This window comes from Scyliorhinus canicula, chromosome 16 (genome assembly GCF_902713615.1).
Source record: "Scyliorhinus canicula chromosome 16, sScyCan1.1, whole genome shotgun sequence".
Taxonomy (NCBI): Eukaryota; Metazoa; Chordata; class Chondrichthyes; order Carcharhiniformes; family Scyliorhinidae; genus Scyliorhinus; species Scyliorhinus canicula.
In genome coordinates this window covers 92,176,952-92,195,004 of record NC_052161.1, presented here as the reverse complement: position 1 = coordinate 92,195,004, position 18,053 = coordinate 92,176,952, and the positions used below count along the sequence as shown (strand labels likewise).

Here is an 18,053-nt window from a genome sequence, read left to right as displayed (position 1 = left end):
AAAAGCAGACCAAACAGGCCAGCAGCACGGTTCGATTCCCGTACCAGCCTCCCCGGACAGGCGCCGGAATGTGGCGACTAGGGGCTTTTCACAGTAACTTCATTGAAGCCTACTCGTGACAATAAGCGATTTTCATTTCATTTCATTTCATTTCTCTCTGGTCCTCTGTCTCTCACACCTGGGCAGCGTGGTAGCACAGTGGTTAGCACAGTTGCTTCACAGGTTCGATTCCCCGCTGGGTCACTGTCTGTGTGGAGTCTGCACATCCTCCCCGTCCCTGCATGTTCCCTCCGGGTGCTCCGGTTTCCTCCCACAGTCCAAAGATGTGCGGGTTAGGTGGATTGGCCATGATAAATTGCCCTTAGTGTCCAAAAAGGATAGGAGGGTGATGGGGTGGAAGTGACGGCTTGGGTGGGTCGGTGCAGACTCGATGGGCCGAATGGCCTCCTTCTGCACTGTAAAATCTATGTAAATACCCACTCTCTCTGCCGCCAAGTTAAACAGTGACCTGATTTTGCGTTCTGTAAACAGGAGGATCTTAGTGTTTACTGAGTGGGCTCAGAGCTGATGTTGAAATGTTGTCCAATGACCTTGTCAAACTGCTTTAACAGGGGGTGTTCAGGGGTTTAGAAGCTTAGTCTGTCGGGGGCTCAGGGAGAGGAGCAGCAACATGCAGGCTTGGGGAATTCTCGCCTGCCTCATGCTCACAGCAGTGAGAGCAAGAAGGTGAGTACTGGGTATGGAGGGAGAGAGTGAGAGAGAAAAAGAGAGAGGGGAGTGGGGATGAGAGCGAGCGAGACTGGATAGAGAGAGACTGGAGGATAGAGAAATAGAGAGACTGGGGCGAGGGAGGCTGGGTGGAGAGAGACTGGGAAGAGAGAGCAGGAGGGTGAGAGACTGGGGCAGAGAGAGACAGACACACTGGGAGACAGAGAGAGAGAGGGAGACGAGGGGACAGAGAGAGAGAGAGAGAGACACACTGAGGGACAGAGAGAGAGAGAGAGACTGTGGACAGAGAGAGAGAGAGACTGGGGTCAGAGAGAGAGAGAGAGAGACTGGGGTCAGAGAGAGAGAGAGAGAGACTGGGAACAGAGAGAGAGAGACTGGGGTCAGAGAGAGAGAGAGACTGGGAACAGAGAGAGAGAGAGAGACTGGGGTCAGAGAGAGAGAGAGACTGGGAACAGAGAGAGAGACTGGGGGACAGAGAGAGAGAGAGACTGAGGAACAGAGAGAGAGAGAGACTGGGGTCAGAGAGAGAGAGAGACTGGGGGTCAGAGAGAGAGACTGGGGTCAGAGAGAGAGAGAGACTGGGGTCAGAGAGAGAGAGAGACTGGGGACAGAGAGAGAGAGAGACTGAGGGACATAGAGAGAGAGAGACTGAGGGACATAGAGAGAGAGAGACTGAGGGACATAGAGAGAGAGAGACTGGGGATCAGAGAGAGAGACTGGGGTCAGAGAGAGAGAGAGACTGGGGACAGAGAGAGAGAGAGACTGAGGGACATAGAGAGAGAGAGACTGAGGGACAGAGAGAGAGAGAGAGACTGAGGGACATAGAGAGAGAGAGACTGGGGATCAGAGAGAGAGAGAGAGACTGGGGTCAGAGAGAGAGAGAGACTGGGGGTCAGAGAGAGAGACTGGGGTCAGAGAGAGAGAGAGACTGGGGTCAGAGAGAGAGAGAGACTGGGGTCAGAGAGAGAGAGAGACTGGGGGACAGAGAGAGAGACTGGGGGACAGAGAGAGAGAGACTGGGGCAGAGAGAGAGAGAGACTGGGGCAGAGAGAGAGAGAGAGACTGGGGCAGAGAGAGAGAGAGAGACTGGGGCAGAGAGAGAGAGAGACTGGGGCAGAGAGAGAGAGACTGGGGCAGAGAGAGAGAGAGACTGGGGCAGAGAGAGAGAGAGACTGGGGATCAGAGAGAGAGAGAGACTGGGGGACAGAGAGAGTGAGAGACTGGGGGACAGAGAGAGAGAGACTGGGGGTCAGAGAGAGGGAGAGACTGGGGGACAGAGAGAGAGAGAGACTGGGAACAGAGAGAGAGAGAGACTGAGGGACATAGAGAGAGAGAGAGAGGGACTGGGGGATATAGAGTGAGAGAGACTGGGGGACAGAGAGAGTGAGAGACTGGGGGACAGAGAGAGAGACTGGGGGACAGAGAGAGAGAGACTGGGGGACAGAGAGAGAGAGACTGGGGAACAGAGAGAGGGAGAGACTGGGGTCAGAGAGAGAGAGAGAGAGAGAGAGACTGGGGGACAGAGAGAGTGAGAGACTGGGGAACAGAGAGAGAGAGACGGGGACAAAGAGAGAGAGACTGCGGGTCAGAGAGAGAAAGGGACTGGGGGATATATAGAGAGAGAGAGAATGGAGACAGAGAGAGAGAGAGAGAGAGAGACTGGGGAACAGAGAGAGAGAGACTGGGGATCAGAGAGAGAGACTGGGGGACATAGAGAGAGAGAGACTGGGGTCAGAGAGAGAGAGAGACTGGGGTCAGAGAGAGAGAGAGACTGGGGGACAGAGAGAGAGAGAGAGACTGAGGGACATAGAGAGAGACTGGGGGCAGAGAGAGAGAGAGACTGGGGTCAGAGAGAGAGAGGCTGGGGGACAGAGAGAGAGAGAGAGACTGGGGAACAGAGAGAGAGAGAGAGAGACTGGGGAACAGAGAGAGAGAGAGAGACTGGGGGTCAGAGAGAGAGAGAGACTGGGGGACAGAGAAAGAGCAATTGGTGGACAGAGAGAGGAAGAGACTGGGGTCAGAGAGAGGGAAAGACTGGGGAACAAAGAGAGAGAGACTGGGAGACAGAGAGAGAGAGAGACTGGGGACAGAAAGGAAGAGACTGTCATGATATGCAGACACACACATAATGATATACAGACAAGCAGCTAATAGACACAGAGAACAGGACATGACCAATAAGCAGGCAGGACACTCAGGGGTGGGATCTGACTATAAAAGACACAAGGCGCTCACACTCCGCCTCTTTCCATTGATAAACATCTAGAGAGTCAGTCAAGAGTGTTGTTACAATCTCACACCTCCACCACGTGGCTCAGAGCTAGTCTGGTTTAGTCAGACAGAGTAACCACACTTAAGTTAGCAGAGAGTCGAACTCACAGAGAACTGTGCTAACTGTGCTATTAGTTCAATAAACTTGATTGAACTAACTTCAAGGTCTGAAGTATCTTTCTGATCTAAGCTGCATACAGTTGCAGCCAGTGTTAGACCAGTGTACCTAACACAACATGATACCAGGAGACTACTAATTTAAGGTGTGATGCACTATCAATTACCACAAAGACGAGAATAGTGGAACAATCAAGGCTTTATTGGGCAAGATGTTGTGCCACCTGTAGGTGGAACCAGAATAGCTGCAGCACAGGAGAGCACACAAATTTATATGCTGCCTACTGGTCGGAGCCAGCAGGCATGGATTTACCCTTGTACCTGTAATATATGGGCAGTGCCGTAATAAATGTAATATACTACTAGTGGTGACTACCACAAGGTGGCTTACCTCAGTCTGTTCCGTGACGACCAGCAAATGTATCCCGGTACCATGGAGTAGATTCTGGCTCCTCACCAGCTCAGAAACTCTGGCAAACAGGACATGACCAATAAGCAGGCAGGACACTCAGGGGTGGGATCTGACTATAAAAGACACGAGGCACTCGCACTCTGCCTCTTTCCACTGATATAGAGAGTCAGTCAAGGGTGTTGTTACAATCTCACACCTCCACCACGTGGCTAAGAGCTAGTCTGATTCAGTCAGACAGAGGGGACAATTGTCCAATATCGGGCCCAAGAATTCACGCCATTGTGAACTCCGTTTCATGACGGCGCGAACCGGGCCCGGTTATGTACGATCCTGGCCCCCATAGGGGGCCAGCACGGCGCTGGAGCGGTACACGCCGCTCCAGCCCATTTGGCGCCACGCCAACCAGTGCATGCGCGAGGGACTCTTGCGCGCCGGCCCCGACCAACATGGGGTCGGTGTTCAGGGGCCGACTGCGCCAGGAAGTAGGCCTGGGGGGGTGAAAAGGATGGCCCGCAGATTGATGGGCCCCGATCGCGGGCCAGGCACCATCAGAGCCCCCCCCCCCGGTGAAAGAGACCCCCTCCCCCTCCTCCAACAGGCCGCCCCCTCAACCGATCCCACAGAGTTCCTGCCGGCAGCGACCAGAGGCGTACGGCGCCGGCGGGACATCGGAGCAGCCACTCGGCCCATCCGGGACGGAGAGTCGGCGGCCCTGCTGATTCCAGCGGCCCGCGGCCGGTGCCGCACCAAACGCGCCGGCGCAAATGGCACTGATTTTCCGCACATCAGAGAATTGCGTGGCGGCGTCGGGGTGTCGTGCCGCGGTTGCGACACCCCCATGGTAACCACACTTAAGTTAGCAGAGTCGAACCCCCAGAGAACTGTGGTAACTGTGCTATTAATTCAATAAACCTGATTGAACTAACTTCAAGGTCTGGAGTATCTTTCTGATCTAAGCTGCATCCAGTTGCAGCCAGTGTTAGACCAGTGTACCTAACACGACAGAGACTAGGGGTCAGAGAGAGAGAGAGGGAGAGCCTGGAGCACAGAGAGAGAGACAGCGGGACAGAGAGACTGGGGGACACAGAGAGAGAGACTGGGGGACAGAGAGAGAGAGACGGGGGACAGAGAGAGAGAGAGAGAGAGAGAGACTGGGGAACAGAGAAACTGGGGATATAGAGAGAGAGACTGGGATCAGAGAGAGAGTGAGAGAGAGAGATTGGGGGACAGGGAGAGATGGACAGGGGGACAGAGAGAGGGAGAGAAAGAAACGGGGGACAGAGAGAGAGAGAGAGACTGAGGGACTCGGGGACAGATAGAGGGAGAGAGAGAGATTGGGGGGGGGGGCAGAGAGAGAATGGGACAGAGAGAGAGAGAGAGAGAGAGAGACTGGAGTAGAGAGACTAGGGGAGAGAGAGAGATAGAGAAAGAGAGGGAGAGAAACTGGAGGAGAGAGAGAGAGGGAGAAAGAGACTGGAGTAGAGAAACCAGGGGAGAGAGAGAGAGAGAGACTGGAGGAGAGAGAAACTGGAGGAGAGTGAGAGAGAGAAACTGGAGCTGAGAGAGAGAAAGACTGGAGGAGAGAGCAAGAGAGAGACTGGAGAAGGGAGACTAGGTGAGAGAGAGAGACTGGGGGATAGAGCCTGCCTGCGACTGATCTGCTAGAGAGAGCCGCCTACAGAGCTGCTGCTATTTGTACCTCCCCTCAAGGGGCGGAGCCAGGGGCGGTGCCGACAAGGGCAACAACATGATACATCCTGTCTAATATCGTACAATGGTCCATAGGTGGAGCCCACATGGGCAACAGCGTGATACAGAGTAATACATGGTGAATGGTTAATACAATACGTTCACCACATTCACCGCCTGTGAAAAAAGTCCGGCGGGGGTGAAGGGTTTACAGGTTCAGTCTGTCCGGCGCCCTGATCGTGCGCTGTGATCGCTGAAGCTCTGGTGTCGCCACTGGCCCGGGTGTCAAACTCATCCGTGCGTGCTGATGTGACCATCAATTCACTAGACACACAATTGGAAGCAAACTGTAATTTTAATAGTCTTACAACTAAGCCAGCTTGCAACCAGAGGAACTGAGAGCAGGCTTATGGCTGCAGTACCTTATACTTCCGGTTAGTGGGAGGAGCCATGGGCGGAGCCAAGGGTGGAGCCCAGTACAAACTCCTCGTCTCCCCCTATGGGCAGAGCCGTGCAACAGCTCACATAGAGAGCCCACAAGGACACAATACAACGCAACGCAATACAGTATGAATTACGATGTATATAATTCACCACATTCACCCCCTGTAAAAAAAATCAAGTCCGGCGGGGGTGATGGGTCTACAAATTGAGCCAGTCCGGTGGCCAAGTCATCCTTTGGGATCGGCGGAGCACCGGGGTTGCAGCCTCTTCGGGTGGCTGGGTGGTGGCGGTCGGTGAGGGTATGATGGTGGACTCCGGGGTGATTCGGTCCGAGCTTCATACCTGACCGGTGCAATGGGCAACGGGGGGGCGCAGGAAACCTATAGGTGTGGGGGTGCGGAGCCTGGGCAGTGAACCTATAGGTGCGGCGGCGCAGGGCGCGGGGGGTTGGGTGGGGTGTAGTGTGAGGGGTCCGGCGGCGGTAGTGGTGGTGGAGTTGGATCCTGCATGCGCCAGGTCCCGGAGGGAAACGGTGTCCTGACGGCCATCGGGTATTTAATGAAAGCGTATTGGGGGTTCGAATGTAGCAGTAGTACCCTCTCTATTAGTGGATCTGTCTTGTGTGCCCGGACATGCTGCCAGAGGAGAACCGGGCCCGGTGTCCTCAACCAGGATGGGAGCGAAACCCCCGTGATAGTGCCCCTAGGGAAAACAAATAGTCGTTCGTGAGGGGTCTAGTTGGTGGCGGTGCATAGGAGGGACCTAATAGCATGGAGCGCGTCGGGGAGGACCTCCTACCAATGGGAGGTCGGGAGATTCCTGGACCGAAGGGTCAGTAGGACGGTCTTCCAGACCGTCGCGTTCTCCCTCTCCACCTGCCCATTCCCCCTGGGGTTGTAGCTGGTAGTCCTGCTCGAGGCGATGCCCTTGTTGAGCAGGTACTGACGCAGCTCGTCGCTCATAAAGGACAAACCCCTGTCGCTGTGTACGTAGCTGGGGAAACCGAACAGGGTGAAGACACTGTGCAGAGCCCTAATGACTGTGTGGGAGGTCATATCGGGGAACGGGATAGGCAAACGGGAAGCGGGAGAACTCATCGATGACATTCAGAAAGTACACATTTCGATTGGTTGAGGGGAGTGGCCCTTTGAAATCGATGTTCAGGTGTTCAAAGGGCCGGGATGCCTTTACCAGGTGGGCCTTGTCTGGTCTATAGAAGTGCGGTTTACACTCCGCACAGATTGGGCAATCCCTGGTGATGGCTTTTACCTCCTCTGTGGAGAAAGGCAGATTTCGGGCATTGACGTAGTGGGAGAGCCGGGTGACCCCCAGGTGGCAGAGGTCATCGTGGATAGCTTTCAGGTGGTCGTCTTGCGCGCTGGCGCACGTGCCGCGGGACAGGGCATCTGGGGGCTCGTTGAGCTTCCCCGGTGATACATAATATCGTAACTGTAGGTGGAGAGTTCGGTCCTCCACCGCAGGATTTTATCATTGTTAATTTTGCCCCTTTGCGAGTTGTCAAACATGAAGGCAACCGATCTTTGGTCAGTGATGAGGGTAAACTTCCTATCTGCGAGGTAGTGTCTCCAGTGTCATATGGGTTCCACAATGGCTTGAGCTTCCTTTTCGACTGAGGAGTGTCTAAGTTCCGAAGCGGAGAGGGTTCGGGAGAAGAAGGCGACTGATCTCCCTGCCTGATTTAATGTGGCTGCAAGAGCTACCTCTGAGGCATCGCTCTCAACCTGGAAAGGGACGGATTCATCCACCGCCCGCATGGCCACTTTGGCGATGTCCTCCTTGATGCAGTTGAAGGCATGGCGGGCCTCAGCTGATAGAGGAAAGAATGTGGCCTTAAATAGTGGGCGGGCTTTGTCCGCATACTGAGGGACCCACTGGGCATAATAAGAGAAAAATCCCAGGCACCTCTTGAGGGCCCTGGGACAGTGAGGGAGAGGGAGTTGTAAGAGGGGGCGCATACAGTCCGGGTCGGGGCCCAGGACTCCGTTTTCCACGACATAGCCGAGGATGGCTAGCCTGGTCGTGCGGAAAACGCATTTCTCCATGTTATAAGTGAGATTAAGTTTCTGGGCACTTTGGAGAATTGGGTGGAGGTTGGCGTCGTGGTCCTGCTGATCATGGCCGCAGATGGTGACGTTATCCAAGTACGGAAACGTGGCCCGCAGCCCGTACTGGTCCACCATTCGGTCTATTGCTCGTTGGAACACCGAGGTCCCATTTGTGACGCCAAAGGGGACCCGGAGTAAATGGAAGAGGCGGCCATCTGCCTCGAACGCCGTGTAGTGGCGGTCCTCCGGGCGAATTGGGAGCTGGTGGTATGCAGACTTCAGATCCACCGTGGAGAATATGCGGTACTGGGCGATCTGATTAACCATGTCTGCAATCCTGGGGAGGGGTTACGCATCGAGGAGCGTGAACCGGTTAATGGTTTGGCTATAGCCCACTACCTTTAGGAATTTTTCCCCGGTCTTGACGACCACCACCTGAGCTCTCCAGGGGCTGTTACTGGCCTCTATGACTCCCTCACGTAGGAGCCTCTGGACCTCGGTTCTAATAAACGCCCTGTCCTGCAGGCTATACCGCCTGCTGCGAGTGGCTATGGGTCTGCAGTTCGGAGTGAGGTTAGCAAAGAGTGGAGGGGGGGTGATTTTTAGCGTCGCTAGACTGCAGATAGTGAGTGGAGGTAGGGGTCCTCCGAAGCTGAGTGTGGGGCTCTTGAGATTACATTGGAAATCGAGTCCAAGTAAGAGTGGGGCACAGAGGTCGGGGAGTACGTACAGCTGGAAATTAGAGTAGCTGGCGCCCTGAATCGTTAGGGTCGCGACGGTGCGTACTTGTATGTGGACTGAGTGTGAGCCCGAGGCGAGGGAGATAGTTTGCCGTGCAGGGAAGATAGGGAGCGAACAGTGTCTTACCAGGTCAGGATGTACGAAGCTCTCGGTGCTCCTGGAGTCGAAGAGGCACGGTGTCCTGTAGCCGTTGATTTTAACGGACATCATTGAGCTCTGGAGGTGCTTCGGACGCGACTGGTCCAACATGACTGCGTTGAGTTTAGTCGGCGGCTCGATCAGCTGTGTTGGAGTGGCCCTGTGATGACTGTCCGTTGAGGTCGTAGTCGTCGAGGTTCGGTTCGGTTGATGGCCAAGATGGCGGCCCCTGTTGATCGCACATGGCGGGTGCTGAAGAAGATGGCGTCCAAGATGGCCACCCCCGTGGATCGCACGTGGCGGACGGCAAGGAAGATGACGTCCAAGATAGCGGCCCCCATGATTCGCACGTGGCCGGCCGCATGGAGGAGGATTGCCAAGATGGCGGCCCCCATGAGTCGCACATGTCGGCTGGAGGCGGAGTCGGCAGACACGCTGCAGCATTACGGGGTCTGCGAGCTTGTGAGTTGGGGAGGCGAGTGCTCTGGACTGCGGGGGAGTTTGGAGTTTTCGATCTTGCCAGACATACCCGGGCATAGTGTCCTTTGCGAGCACAGCTGCTGCAGGTCGCGTTGCGGGCCGGGCAGTGCTGCCGTGGGTGTTGGGGCTGTCCACAAAAATGGCACACTGGGGGTGCATAGTGGGTGGGTGGCTGCGCGGCGCAGGCCTGGGGCAGTCGCTGGTCGGGGGCCCACGATGGGGTCGCTTGGTCCGCGGGGAACGAGGTCAGACTGCGGAACGAGACCTCCATAGTTTTAGCCAACTCTACAGTGTCCTCCAAGTTCTGAGCCCCTTTCTCAAGCAATCGTTGGCGCACATAGTTGGACCTGAGCCCTGCAATGTATACATCTCGGACAGCGAGTTCCATATGCTGGGCGGCTGTTACAGCCTGAAAATTGCAGTCCCAAGCAAGGGCTTTTAAATTGCGCAGAAAGTCTTCTGGCGACTCCGCGGGGCACTGGCGGCGGGTCGTGAAAATGTGCCGTGCGTAGACCTCGTTGATGGGCCGCACGTACATTCGGTCGAGCATGGCAGGGCCTCTGTATATGAGGTGGTACAATTAAGTTGCGTAGAGATACGATGGCTCACCCTTGCGTGCAGTAGGCTGAGTTTCTGCTCCTCTGTAGTGTCGGATGTGCTTGATTCAGCCAGGTAGGCCTTGAAACACCGGAGCCAGTGTAGAAAGATTTCCTTCACCTCTGCAGCCTGTGGGTCGAGTTCTAGTCGATCAGGTTTGAGGGCTGATTCCATAGTAGTTTTCTTCAAGTTTTCTAAGACTATCAAATTGTTGTGACCACCAATTCACTGGACACACGATTGGAAGTAAACTGTGGTTTTAATAGTCTTAAGACTAAGCCAGCCTGCGACCAGAGGAACTGAGAGCAGGCTTACGGCTGCAGTACTTTATACTTCCGGTTAGTGGGAGGAGTCATAGGCGGAGCCAAGGGTGGAACCCAATACAAACTCCTCATCTCCCCCTATGGGCAGAGCCGTGCAATGGCTCACAGACAGAGCCCACAAGGACATAATACAACGCAAGGCAACACAGTGTGAATTACGATACTTATAATTCACCACACGTGCCTGGGTGGTAAAGTTGCCGGTGCGGGCAGAGACGTGGACTCCGGGAGCGTGTCTTCTGGAGCTTTGTTCCTGTGGCTCGGTGAAGGGGGGAGGGAGAGCAGGAGGGAGAGCGGGGGCGCTGGTCACCGTAGGTTGGGGGGGTAGGTTGGGGTGGCGGTGGTAGTGGAACCTGTGAGTGCCAGGTCCTGGAGGGAAACCGTATCCTGTCGGCCGTCGGGGTGTTCTATGTATGCGTACTGGGGATTGGTGTGTAGGAGCTGGGCCCTCTCGACCAGGGGGTCGGACTTTTGGCTCCTGATGTGTTTGCGGAGTAGGACAGGCCCCGGTGTCATCAGCCAGGAAGGAAGTGAGGCCCCAGAGGTGGATTTCCTGGGGGAAACAAACAGGCGGTCATGAGGGGGTCTCGTTCGTGGCCGTGCAAAGAGGGACCTAATGGAGTGGAGTGCGTCGGGGAGGGCCTCCTGCCAGTGGGAAACTGGGAAATTCCTACACCGCAGGGCCAGGAGGACGTCCTTCCAGACCGTCGCGTTCTCCCTCTCCACCTGCCCGTTTCCCCAGGGGTTATAACTGGTAGCCCTGCTCGAGGCAATGACCTTACCGAGCAGGTACTGACGGAGTTCGTCGCTCATAAATGACAAGCCCCGGTCACTGTGGACGTAAGTGGGGAAACCAAACAGGGTGAAGGCACTATGCAGGGCCCTAATGATGGTGGCCGCGGTCATGGCGGGGCAGGGGATTGCAAAGGGGAAGCGGGAGTATTCGTCAATGACGTTGAGGAAATACATGTTGCGGTTGGTAGAGGGGAGGGGTGCTTTGAAGTTGATGCTGAGGTGCTCAAAGGGCCGGGATGCCTTTACCAGGTGGGCCTTATCCGGTCGATGAAAGTGCAGCTTACACTCCGCGCAGATTTGGCAGTCCCTGATCATGGCCCTGACCTCCTCGGTGGAGTAGGGCAGGTTGCGGGCCTTGATGTAGTGGAGGAGCCGGGTGACCCCCGGGTGGCAGAGGTCATCGTGGATGGCCCGGAGTCAGTCAACTTGCATGCTGGCGCACGTGCCGCGGGACAGGGCATCTGGGGGTTCCCAGTACTATACACTATATCGTAATTATAGGTGGAGAGCTCGATACTCCACCTCAAGATCGTATCATTCCTGATCTTGCTCCGCTGCGTATTATCAAACATGAAGGCTACCGACCGCCGGTCGGTGACGAGGGTAAACCTCCTATCAGTGAGGTAGTGCCTCCAGTGCCGTACAGCTTCCACGATGGCTTGGACTTCCTTTTTCTACCGAGGAGTGTTGAATTTCGGAGGCATTAAGGGTACGTGAAAAAAATGCTACTGGCCTGCCCGCCTGGGTGCCGGCGAGGTTGACCTCTGACGCGTCGCTCTCCACCTGGAAGGGGACACACCCGTCCACCGCGCGCATCGCGGCTTTGGCAATATCTGCCTTGATGCAGCTGAAGGCCTGGCGGGCCTCGGTCGCCAGTGGGAAGATGGTGGCCTTGATTAGTGGGCGGACTTTGTCCGCATAGTTAGAGACCCACTGGGCGTAAAAGGAAAAGAACCCGAGGCACCTTTTCAGGGCCTTGGGACAGTGGGGGAGGGGGAGTTGCAGGAGGGGGCACAAACGGTCGGGGTCGGGTCCTAGAACTCTGTTTCCACGACGTAGCTGAGGATAGCTAGGCTGGTTGTGCGGAAAACGCATTTCTCCTTGCTATAAGTGAGGTTAAGGATTTGGGCGGTTTGGAGAAATCTCTGTAGGTTGGCGTCGTGGTCCTGCTGGTCATGGCCGCAGATGGTGGCATTGTCCAAGTATGGAAATGTGGCCCGCAGCCCATCCCGGCTGGTCCCATTCGGTCCATCGTTATTTGGAAGACCGAGACTCCGTTTGTGGCACCGAAGGGGACCCGGAGGAAGTGGAAGAGGCGGCCATCTGCCTCAAAGGCCGTGTAGTGGCGGTCCTCCGGGCGGATTGGGAGCTGGTGATATGCAGTCTTCAGATCCACCATGGAGAACACCCGGTAGTGCGCGATCTGGTTTACCATGTCTGCGATCCGGGGAAGGGGGTACGCAGCGAGGTGCGTGTACCGGTTTATGGTTTGGCTGTAATCTACAACCATCAGGTTCTTTTCCCCGGTCTTGACAACCACCACCTGAGCACTCCAGGGGATATTGCTGGCCTCGATGATCCCCTCCCGAAAGAGTCGCTGGACCTCGGACCGGATGAAAGTCCTGTCCTGGATGCTACACCGCCTGCTTCTGGTGGTGACTAGTTTGCAGTCGGCGGTGAGGTTTGTGAAGAGTGGGGGAGGGTCGACCTTCAAGGTCGCAAGGCTACATAAGGTGAGTGGGGGTAGGGGCCCGCCGAACTTCAGGGTTAGGCTCCTGAGGTTGCACTAGAAATCCAGTCCCAACAGGAGAGGAGCGCAGAGATCGGGGAGTACATATAACTTAAAATCAGCGTACTCGGCCCCCTGTGTTGCAAGGGTTGCGGTAGTGCACCCCCGGATCTGCATCGAGTGTGACCCAGAAGTGAGGGAGATGGTTTGACGTGCAGGGAAGATTGGGAGCGAGCAGCGCCTTACCGTGTCTGGGTGCATGAAGCCCTCCGTGCTCCCGGAGTTGAACAGGCGAGGCGTTTTGTGTCCATTTACCCGGACAGTCATCATAGAGCTCCGGAGGTGTTTGGCTCGCGACTGATCAAGGGTGACCGCGCTGAGTTGTGGGTAGCCGGCGCGGTCGGAGGTGCTGGGGTGGTCCCAAGATGGCGGCCCCCGTCAGTCGCATGTGTCGGATGGCGAGGAAGATGGTGTCCAAGATTGCAGCCCCCATGAGTACACGTGGCGGGCCGCATGGGTGACAATGGCCAAGCTGGCGGCCCCGAGAGTCGCACATGTTGTGCGGGCTTGAAGATGGCTTCCGCCACGGACAACACGAGGCAGATGGCGCGCTGGAGGAGGCGGAGCCGGCAGGCACGCAGCCACACTGCGGGGTCTGCGGGCCTGTGAGTCTGAGAGTCGGGCCTGTGATTTTGAGGATTTGGACCTGGCCAGGCAAACTTTAGTGAAATGTCCCTTTTTACCGCAGTCGCTGCAATTCGTGTTCCGAGCCGGGCAGCGCTGCCTGGGTGCTGATGCTGGCCGCAGAAATAGCAGGGTAGCCCCCCCGTGTTGGGCGGACAGCCACGCGGTACAGGCCTGGGGTACTCTCTGGTCGGGGGTCCACGAGGGGGTCACATGATCAGAAGGGAACACGTTGAGGCTTTGGAACGCTACTTCTGGGGAGAAGGCTAGCTTTACTGTCTCTGCCAGGTGGAGGGCATCTTCCTCAAGTAGGCGCTGTCACACGTAGTGGGACCTGACTCCAGCCACGTAGGAGGTCCATATGTCGAGTGGCCGTAACGGCCTGGTACATAGAACATAGAACAGTACAGCACAGAACAGGCCCTTCGGCCCTCGATGTTGTGCCGAGCAATGATCACCCTACTCAAGTCAACGTATCCACCCTATACCAGTAACCCAACAACCCCACCCCCATTAACCTTATATTTTTTAGGACGCTAAGGGCAATTTAGCATAGCCAATCCACCTAACCCGCACATCTTTGGACTGTGGGAGGAAACCGGAGCACCCGGAGGAAACCCACGCACACATGGGGAGGACGTGCAGACTCCGCACAGACAGTGACCCAGCCGGGAATTGAACCTGGGACCCTGGAGCTGTGAAGCATTTATGCTAACCACCATGCTATCATGCTGCCCCTGGTAGTTGCGAGGTGGCGAGGTAGTCCTCGAAACAACGGAGCCAGTGCGAAAAAATTCCTTTGGCCTCCACCGCCTGTGGGTCGAGTTCCAGTCGGTCAGGGTTGAGGGCCGATTCCATTGTGGTGTTGTAGTCGATTAAATTGATGCGACCATCAATTCACGCGAAACAGAGTAGATGTAAACTGTGGCATTAATCGACTAGAACAGAGCCTGCCTGCAACTGATCTGCTAGAGAGAGCCGCCTACAGAGCTGCTGCTCTTTGTACCTCCCCTCAAGGGGCGGAGCCAGGGGCGGAGCCCACAAGGGCACCAACATGATACATCCTATGCAATATCGTACAATGGTCCATAGGTGGAGCCCACATGAGCAACAGCGTGATACAGTGTAATACATGGTGAATGGTTAATACAATACGTTCACCAGTCAGTTTCTGTCTCTGACTCCCTCTTTTCGTCTTTTGTTGCCTCTCTCTGTCTCCCTCTCTCTCTGTCTCTCTCTTTTTGCCCCCTCAGTTCCTCTAACTCTTTTTGTCTCCAGATATATATGTCACTCCATGTGTTATATATCTCTCTCTATGTATATCTCCTTCTTTCTCTGTAGCTCAACCTCGATCTCTCTCCCTCTCTCTCTCTTTATCTCTCTCCCTTCCTCTCTCTCTCTCTCTCACACACACCCACTGTCTATGCTATGAAGTTAATCAGTGATTTGAGTTTGCATATGTAAACAGAAGGATGTAGTGTTTACGGAGTGGGTTTACAGAGCTGATATTGCAAATGTTGTCCAGTGACCTTCTCAAACAGGGGGTGTGAGGTGAATTATACTGTATTGTAATTCATACTGTATTGCATTGCATTATATTATGTCCTTGTGGGCTCTGTCTGTGAGCCGTTGCGCGGCTCTGCCCATAGGGGGAGATGAGGAGCTTGTACAGGGCTCCACCCTTGGCTCCGCCTACGGCTCTGCCCATTGGCCCCTCCCACTACCGGAAGTATAAAGTGCTGCAGACGTAAGCCTGCTCTCAGTTCCTCTGGTCGCTGGCAGGCTCAGTTGTAAGACTATTAAAACCACAGTTTACTTCCAATCGTGTCTCTAGTGAATTGATGGTCACATCAATTTAATAGTCTTAGAAAACTTGAAGAAAACTACTATGGAATCAGCCCTCAAACCTGACCGACTAGAACTCGACCCACAGGCTGCAGAGGCGAAGGAAATCTTTCTACACTGGCTCCGATGTTTCAAGGCCTACCTGGCTGAATCAAGCACATCCGAGACTACAGAGGAGCAGAAACTCAGCCTACTGCACGCACGGGTGAGCCATCGTATCTCTATGCAACTCAGTTGTACCACGGCACATTTTCACGACCCGCCGCCAACGCCCCACAGAGTCGCTGGAAGACTTTCAGCGCAATTTAAAAGCCCTTGCTCAGGACTGCAATTTTCAGGCTGTAACAGCCGCCCAGCATATGGAACTCGCTGTCCGTGATGTATACATTGCAGGGCTCAGGTCCAACTATGTGCGCCAACGATTGCTTGAGAAAGGGGCCCAGAACTTGGAGGACACTGTAGGGTTAGCTACAAATATGGAGGTCTCGTTCCGCAGTCTGAACTCGTTCCCCGCGGACCAAGCGACCCCATCGTGGGCCCCCGACCAGCGACTGCCCCAGGCCTGCGCCGCACGGCCACCAACCCATTATGGAGCGCCAGCGTGCCATTTTTGTGGCCAGCCCCAACACCCACGGCAGCACTGCCCGGCCCGCAACGCGACCTGCAGCAGCTACGGTCGCAAAGGACACTATGCCCGAGTATGTCTGGCAAGATCGAAAACTCCAAACTCCCCCGCAGTCCAGAGCACTCGCCTCCCCAACTCACAGGCTCGCAGACCCCGTAATGCTGCAGCGTGTCTGCCGACTCCGCCTCCACCCAACATGTGCGACTCATGGGGGTCGCCATCTTGGCAACCCTCCTCCACGCGGCCGGCCACGTGCGAGTCATGGGGGGCGCCATCTTGGCCATCAACCGAACCGAACCTCGACGACTACGACCTCAGCAGACAGCTGATCGAGCCGCCGACTACCCGCAACTCAATGCAGTCACGTTGGACCAGTCACATCCGAAGTACCTCCAGAGCTCAATGATGTCCATTAAAATCAACAGGTACAGGATACCGTGCCTCTTCGACTCTGGGAGCACCGAGAGCTTCGTACATCCTGACCTGGCAAGACGCTGTTCGCTCCCTATCTTCCCTGCACGGCAAACTATCTCCCTCGCCTCGAGCTCACACTCAGTCCACATACCAGGGCACGCCGTCGCGACCCTAACGATTCAGGGCGCCAGCTACTCTAATTTCCAGCTGTACGTACTCCCCGACCTCTGCGCCCCACTCTTACTCGGGCTCGATTTCCAATGTAATCTCAAGAGCCTCACACTCAGCTTCGGAGGACCCCTACCTCCACTCAATATCTTTAGTCTAGCGACACTAAAAATCGACCCCCCTCCACTCTTCGCTAATCTCACCTCAAACTACAAACCCGTAGCCGCTCGCAGCAGGTGGGAGAGCCTGCAGACAGGGTATTTATCAGAGCCGAAGTCCAGCGGCTCCTGCACGAGGGAATCATAGAGGCCAGTAACAGCCTCTGGAGAGCTCAGGTGGTGGGCGTCAAGACCGGGGAAAAGTTCCGGATGGTGGTTGATTATAGCCAAACCATTAACCAATTCACGCACCTCGATGCGTACCCCCTCCCCAGAATTGCAGACATGATTAATCAGATCGGCCAGTACCACATATTCTCCACGGTGGATCTGAAGTCTGCTTATCACCACCTCCCAATCCGCCCGGAGGACCGCCACTACACGGCGTCGAGGCCGATGGCCGCCTCTTCCATTTCCTCCGGGTCCCCTTTGGCGTCATGAATGTGGTCTCGGTGTTCCAACGAACAATGGACCGAATGGTGGACCATTACGGGCTGCGGGCCACGTTTCCGTACTTGGACAATGTCACCATCTGCAGCCATGATCAGCAGGACCACGATGCCAACCTCCACCGATTTCTCCAGACCGCCCAGAAACTCAACCTCACCTATAATATGGAGAAATGCGTTTTCCGCACTACCAGGCTAGCCATCCTCAGCTATGTCGTGGAAAACGGAGTTCTGGGCCCCGACCCGGACTGTATGCGCTCTTACAACTCCCTCTCCCTCATTGTCCCAGGGCCCTCAAGAGGTGCCTAGGATCTTTCTCCTATTATGCCCAGTGGGTCCCCCGGTATGCGGACAAAGCCCGCCCACTATTTAAGACCACACTCTTCCCACTGTCAGCTGAGGCCCGGCAGGCCTTCAACTGCATCAAGGAGGACATCACCAAGGAGGACATCGCCAAGTGGGACATCGTCAAAGTGGCCATGCGGGCGGTGGATGAATCCATCCCCTTTTTGAGGTAGAGAGCGATGCCTCAGAGGTCGCTCTAGCAGCCACACTAAATCAGGCAGGGAGATCAGTCGCCTCCTTCTCCCGAACCCTCTCCGCTTCGGAACTTCGACACTCCTCAGTCGAAAAGGAAGCTCAAGCCATTGTGGAAGCCATACGACACTGGAGGCACTATCTCGCAGGTAGGAGGTTTACCCTCATCACCGACCAATGCCTTCATGTTTGACAACTCGCAAAGGGGCAAAATTAAAAATGATAAAATCTTGCGGTGGAGAATCGAACTCTCCACCTATAATTACGATATTATGTATCACTGGGGAAGCTCAACGAGCCCCCAGATGCCCTGTCCCGCGGCACATGCACCAGCGCGCAAGACGACCGCCTGAAGGCTATCCACAACGACCTCTGCCACCAGGGGGTCACCTGGCTCGCCCACTACGTCAAAGCCCGAAATCTGCCTTTCTCCACCGAGGAGGTCAAAGCCATCACCAGGGACTGCCCGATCTGCGCGGAGTGCAAACCGCACTTCTATAGACCAGAGAAGGCCCACCTGGTAAAGGCTTCCCGGCCCTTTGAACGCCTGAGCATCGATTTCAAAGGGCCAGTCCCCTCGACCAATCGAAATATGTACTGTCTGAACATCATCGATGAGTTCTCCCGCTTCCCCTTTGCTAT

At 55.5% G+C, this 18,053-nt stretch overlaps 1 protein-coding gene across 1 annotated transcript in view; it reads left to right on the top strand.

The window, feature by feature from the left end:
- The first annotated feature begins 601 nt into the window (after positions 1–601).
- Positions 602–18,053, top strand: part of LOC119951033 (alpha-2-macroglobulin-like) — a 226,915-nt gene continuing 209,463 nt past the window's right edge. Inside the window, exon 1 of the mRNA XM_038774067.1 lies at positions 602–726. Coding sequence (XP_038629995.1) covers positions 671–726 — 56 coding nt within the window. The 5' untranslated portion in view covers positions 602–670. The remainder of the gene's footprint in view (positions 727–18,053) is intronic.